The 7028-nt window shown below is 35.6% G+C and overlaps 1 protein-coding gene across 1 annotated transcript; it reads left to right on the top strand.

The window, feature by feature from the left end:
* Positions 1–4452: 4452 nt before the first annotated feature.
* LOC138835611 (olfactory receptor 2AJ1-like) lies at positions 4453–5394 on the top strand. Its single transcript, XM_070034081.1, has one exon. The coding sequence runs from the start codon at positions 4453–4455 to the stop codon at positions 5392–5394; it is 942 nt and encodes a 313-aa protein (XP_069890182.1).
* The last annotated feature ends 1634 nt before the right edge of the window (positions 5395–7028 follow it).

Below are 7028 nucleotides of genomic sequence, written 5' to 3'. Positions count from 1 at the left end.
CTCCCTGGGGTTTGCTCCCATTGAAACTATTACAGGCACACTGCAGAGCACCCTGTGCTGAAGAACAAGATAAAGGAATAAACAAGGCCTTGAGTCTCCAGCCATCTCCAGTTCTCCTGGGTTGCAGCTGTCCAGGAGGTAGTCTATTTCCCAAATTTCCATAGTCCTCTGACTACCAGGTGCTGAAAATGATCATGTTTTAGGTGTTTTGCCTGGCACACATTGGATTTGTTTAATTGAGGAACATATGGAAAACATGTGCTTCAGAGCCATCATGAACACATGGATACACTAGGTGAGATATAAATTTAGAGAGTCAGTTTACAGGAAGAGTATATACAAACTGTTGCATGAGTATTGAGATGGTTAACACTCTCTGTCAAGGATGGTTTCCTGATTGCTGGTTTGCCTGGGCCTGTTTGCTATGGTGGACATGCTGACTTTTGTAGGATTAAAGTTCCAAGTTCAGTTTCAGTCATGATGGAGATAAAGTCCTGATGAACAACACTTACCACTATTGTAGAGTCAGAAATAGAATTGCAACTCACAGTCATGATGTCCTGATATCATGGATTATATCACAGTGCTTTGAAAAATTGAAAGGACAAAGATAGTTCATTAAAACATTTAAAGGTATTAAGAAGTAAAATATAGATTATATGGCTGATTTAATAAGAATTCATCTTACTACCTTGCCATCTTCTGTATGTTTGTTTGTTGCTAAGGAAGGCAAACATTTCTCAAGTAATATACATCCTTTCTCCTTCACAGAGCTTCAGGGAACAAATTTACCAATCACTATGTAGGCAATATCATTCTGATACTCTTAACTCTGTTGCATTTATTTAATTATCATATCCTATAACATCCTGGTTAGATTTCTCTCTTCTTTTATCCAATAGCTTAAATGCTTAGTAAAAGTTCAGAAATAAGAATCATAGAAATATGATCATAGCAATAGTAGTAAAAATTTAATTAATGTGGTAATAAATATAATAGGGAATACTGCACTGAGTATGCACTATTTAATTAGGCTCTGGCTCCTATGTCTTTTTTTATGTTGGTGTTGTTTTTGATCCTGTCTCATTTAATCTTCAAAATTTTACCATGTGGCATGGATGATAAATATTTATTTCAAAACGAGGAGAGCGCTAGGGAAGAGTTGACATTGTCCAAAAAGAAATGTTACTCTTTACTTGACATATGTAACTATAATCTTTCTCTGTATATCTTTTAAAATAACTAAAAATAAAAAGATATTGCAGATATTATTTCACAAGTGATCACTGTTCCATATACAAGAGATCGAAACTTAAATATTCTCAAAATACATTTTTTCTCTTATATCTTTGAGGAGTATTAGGAAGAATACTGCTTATGTTTCTCTTTTATTATCATACAATTATATAATAATTTGAGTCAATAGCACACTAATTCCTAAGGAAAGTAGAGTTTTATGCATCTCTTATACATATTTTCTGTATGTTGTCTGCTTAAGGTAGTGATTGTACTTCATCTTATTTAGTATTTGATTCAGTCTCCAATATAATTGAGACTTTAGTCAGTGTATTATTATAAGTAACAAATCAGGTTTTGTTTAATCTTCTGGTCACTAACTCAAACTGGAATATGTCTGCTTTTGGAAAAGTATCAATTAGATTAGTGATAAGGTTTTTGTAAAAACCAAAATAATTTTATATTCTCATGTATTATAAAATGTAAGTACACATAGATTCTACTTAAAGTTTAACCAGTGAAACATTGTGAGAATAACTTTTTTTCAGGGAGAATTCACAGAATTTTCCTTATATATTTTGATTTGTTACTTTTATTTTTTTAATGTGTTTTATTGTGAAAATACCATACAGAGGGGTTACAATTACATGAGCAAGGTAATAAGTACATTTCTTATCAAGCATTGTGCTTCCTCCTTTGTTTTTCCATCCCTGCCCTCCCAGCTCCAGGACTGCACTCAGCCCACACCCCTCCACTCCCCCCAAAAAAGTCACCTTATAAATACGTTCGAAACAATAGCAAGCAAGAAAAAAACACTTTTACACGTTTAACCACCATTATTTCTTTATCACTTCGGTAAATAGTGACAGAGAAATTAATGCCAAAACTATATGTATAGACACCAATGTTAACAAAAATAGTCCTGTTATAGCAAAGTTAAAAGAAACAGTTTTTATAAATTATTTTAATTTAAAAAACAGCACAGAAATGGGACTAATTTAATTATAATTACTTAAAATTAATGTAGTTTGGCTTATAATAATATTGGAATTAAAATAAAATAAATAAATAAATCTGTGTTTAAGTCCACTGGTGAAAAAGTATAGATATCAATTTAGCAACTTGGAAGAAAAATCTTTGGACACATCTATGCTAACCGGTATAATGTTATTTCAGAACAGGGATGATTTCAATAGTAAGCAGCTAAGAACACTTCTATTCAAAATTGAAATTAATACATAAATACTGACGTGTTTGTCCAAAAGATCAGAAAGAATGATACCGTCCCATTTGTTAGGACATAATAAAGACTTGGAAAAACTTATATTAAGTGAAGTAAGCCAGGACCAAAGAAACATAGGTCCTATGGTTTCCCATATTTGCAATAACTAGTATATGTCTGGGAAAAGAAGAAGTTCGAAAGCTATGTACATATTATCAGATAAGTTGATGTTAAGGGAAATGAACCCCAGGAAAGAGACACATGTGTTTTTTTTCTTTCTTGCTATCGTGTGTAACCTATTTATAAATGTACCATGTGATATTTTGTTTCTTTGTATGTTCCTCCCCCACAGTATAACCCCTGTTTTCACTGTATTTGATGACGATGCCCTGCATCTTGTATATACATTTCTCTAGCTTGGGGAGGGGAAGGGAAAAAAACAAAATGCTTAAATAGGGATACTGGTTGACTCATTGTAACAATGAGATGTACAAGATACTCTGTTGATAAAAGAACTTTGCAATTTAAACAGTGAAAATAGAGGGAGAATGTAGAGAGCTGCGAGAGGCCGCACCTGGAAGATGGTGCCGGCTTCCGCCCTCCGCCTTCCCGATGGCGAGTGCTCTCGTGGTAAACAACTCCTGATATGGCTAAGGCAAAGAATCTGGCTTGCTTCCGCGCACCTGAACCTAATGGTGGTTCCCACGTGGCGTATCAGGGTTGGCTACCCAGCGGGTATTTAAGGCGGTGGGGAATGCTCCCCGGGGTTGGGGTCACAAGATGTAAAAAAAGGTCCTGAATAAACGGCAGAGAGAAGAGTCCGGTGTCGCGTCTCCTTGCTGGTCGAGGCCGTAGCGACAGGAGAAGAGAGGGGGGAGTGTAGCTGTGGAGGGGGAGGGAAGGGATGGCAGGGGAAAAACAAAGGAAGAGGTAACGATGATTGATAGGAAATGTACCCATTACCTTGCTCATGTAACTGTAACCCCTCTGCACAGTGTTTTTACAATGAAAAAAGAATTTAAAGCAAAAAAGATCCTTTGATTATTTTCTATGCTTAAGTCAGCTAGTATCATTTGTTAAACACTATTAGAAGCCAAAGTGTTCATTTGTGAAGAGATATTTTTAAACTATTTTATCATGTAAGGAATAAATAAACATGTATTTTTTGGAAATCTCAAAATAAGAAGAAGTAAAATATTTTCTTCATCACGGTGGATTCAGAATAAACAATATCTTCATTATTTACATATAAGGTTGAAAATATTTCCAGTAAAACAAAGACTAAGCAAGATATTTGCTAATTACATATTGATATTTGTAGGAAAGTCTTGGAAATAACATGATATTCTTTTAGTTTTTGCTTATGGGAAATGAACTTAAAAGAATATCCAGTTATATTGCAAATTTTTGAATATAAGGTACATAGCAATCATTTCTGGCAGCTTCTATATACATAAAATGTTTTAGAAGAATATAGTATATAGTGATGAATAAATCTAACATTAAGTGAGATCACTATAGGAACAAAAAAGAAACAACAAGATTCTTAGTTGAAACACTAGAAGTGTTAGCTATGCCAAATGAAATATTTATGAGAATAAGAATGATTAGGCAATCAAGGATTAGAGCTCTATATTAGACTTCAAGAGGCAGCACAGGAGTAGGCATTCTTGAGATGCAGTCATTATGGAGAAAACTGGAATTGCTGAAGGGTACGGGATGAATGAGAAGTAGGAGACACACATGCTTTCAAGATAATAAATGACAACGGTTGGTTTGTGGAAATTAATATCCACCTTTAAAGCATGTTCCATTCAAAAACTGATGGAGACACTTTTAATGTGAATTTATAATATGCATCTTTAACTCATTTATACCATAGTGCGGTACTGTATTATAATTATGTAAACTATTGTGCTTGTGATATAAATACTTTCCCATTAGTGTTGCCATTATATATGTTATTCTTTTTTATTTATAGGTAAAATTTCATCATGAGCCATGGAAATCACACATCCAATAGTGACTTCATACTTGTGGGACTCTTCTCTTCTTCTCAAGCAAGTCTAGCTTTCTTCTCATGTCTATTTATCACCTATGTTATGACCTTAGCTGAAAATGCTCTCATGATCCTCCTTATTCGAGGAGACTCGCGACTCCATACCCCAATGTACTTCCTGCTCAGCCACCTCTCCTTCATGGATATCTTGCATACTTCCAACATTGTCCCCAAGATGATCACTGACTTTCTGTCTGGCAGCAGAACAATTTCGTTTGTGGGGTGTGGCTTCCAGCTGTTCTGGTCTCTTGGTCTACTGGGTGGTGAGTGCCTCCTCCTGGCTGCCATGTCCTATGATCGCTATGCAGCCATCTGCCACCCACTGCGCTACCCAGTGCTCATGAAGGATGCTGTCAGCAGGCTCATGGCTGCAGGGGCCTGGCTGGTTGGGACCCTCAACTCCATAGTTCACACAGTAAATATCATGCATTTATCCTTCTGTCATTCTAGGGCCATTGATCACTTTTTTTGTGAAATCCCTGCTTTGCTGACACTGTCCTGTGTAGACACATCAAACTATGAAAGAATAATATATATAAGTGGAATTATGTTTCTATTGACCCCTTTCTTCATCATCTCCTTATCTTACATACAAATTTTGCATGCTGTGTTCCAGATGAAATCCTCACAGGCACAGAAAAAATCCCTTTCCACCTGTTCCTGTCACATGGTTGTGGTTACAATGTACTATGGACCATGTATCTTTACCTATATGAAGCCAAGGTCCTACCACACTGCAGGCAAGGATAAATTCTTGGCCATATTTTACACCTTTGTCACACCCATGCTTAACCCCATCATCTATAGCTTTAGGAATAAAGATGTTCTGGCATCTGTTCAAAATATGCTCCAAAGAAACTTCCTGTACAAAAAATGAATAGAAACATGCATATACATTTTATTCTGCCCTTTGCATATGCTATATGATAGGTCTAATGATTGTTTTCTACTATGAAACTAATAATTATTATTCCTATTGGATATGGGACTTCAACTGAGGGCATAGGCACTATTCCTGTGTTCCTTTTGCTCAAAGTTAGTGATCTACCACTTTGATCCACAAGACTACTTCTGCTTTCCTGGAAGTTATGTGAAGAGGAGTTACAGTCACATAAGTAAGGTAATCGGTACATTTCTTGTCAAACTTGTTACCCCCTCCCTCATTTTTCTCCCACTTAGCTCATCTTCCAATTTGTACAGACCATTTCCTACCCAGTGTCTTGTGATACAGTGTCTGTTGTATTGGTTGCTCCTTTGTCCTTTGTCTCACCATTTTGTTGTTCCCATTCCCTTCCCTGATTCACACAAATGTGTAAACAATATCTAGGGTACCAAAATCAAACACAGTGACAAAAGGGGTAAGCCATAGAGGAAAAAACACAAAAGAAGAAAGAAATCATGTACTCCATTAAAAATAACAACAACAAAGAAAAACTTATTGTGTCCATGTCTTTGAGTTCATTTTGTTTAGTGTCATCCTGTATGGTCATGTATACCTAGCTACTGAGCTGTTCTGCTCATCTGCTAAGATTATACTAGATGCATACTAATTATTACAAATAAGGGAAACTGTGGCAGTTACATTAGTTTTATTTTTTGTTTGTTTGTTTTGTTTTTCGGGTTGATAGTAGTTTGAACTCTGGGCTTGGGCGCTGTCTCTCAGTTCTTCATCTCCAGGTGAAGCACTATACCACTTGAGATTTAGTACCACTTCCTGTTTCCTAGTGGTTTCTGTTGGAGAAAAGAGTCTCACAGACTTTCCTGCCAGGATTGGCTTTGAACAGTATCCTCAGATCTCAGCCTCCTAAGTAGATAGGATTATAGGTATGAGCCACTAATGACCAGCAGTTGCATTAGTTATGAAAGTTTGTCTATTTGAACTGGGTTCAAGAATAATCTTTATTATCCAAATGACTAAAAAATTATAGTAATAAAATCAAAATGGATTTTTCCATGAATAAATTTTAATTAGTACACAATAACATTTGTACATCTAGTCCATGTTCAGTTCAACCACTTAAAAGATGCTATAAAATATATTATTTTAGTTGAAAATGTATAAAAATATACTGGCATAAGAAATGTAGTTATTAAGAACACAAATTAAAATTTTTATACAGCCTCTTGTGTCCATATCTTAATGTACCACGTGATTTCTTCTTTCTTTTGTATGTTCTTCCCACTATGGTATGACTCCTCTTTTCACTGTATATGGTTTTGGTTCCCTGCTATTGCATATACATTTCTGAATTAGGGAAGGGAAGGGGAACAACAGAATGGTGAGACAAAGGACAAGGGGGAACCAATGCAACAGCGATACTCACAAGACAGTATGTTGGAAATGATCTGTACAACTTGGAGATGGGGAGGGAAAATGGGAGAAAAATGAGGGAGGGAGTAACCAGTTTAACAAGAAATGTACTTATTGCCTTACTTATGTAAATATAACCCCTTTGTATGTAACCTTGACAAGTAAAAATTTAAAAATATTTAACCCATCTAACCCACAAA

Source organism: Dipodomys merriami, unplaced genomic scaffold, assembly GCF_024711535.1.
Source record: "Dipodomys merriami isolate MVZ:Mamm:240054 unplaced genomic scaffold, mDipMer1.0.p SCAF_24, whole genome shotgun sequence".
Classification (NCBI taxonomy): Eukaryota; Metazoa; Chordata; class Mammalia; order Rodentia; family Heteromyidae; genus Dipodomys; species Dipodomys merriami.
The sequence above is the reverse complement of the archived record's forward strand: the minus strand, read 5'-3'. Positions and strand labels throughout refer to the sequence as shown.

Coding starts and splice junctions, on each gene's coding strand:
- LOC138835611 (XM_070034081.1), top strand. CDS start 4,453: ATGAGCCATGGAAATCACACATCCAATAGTGACTTCATACTTGTGGGA.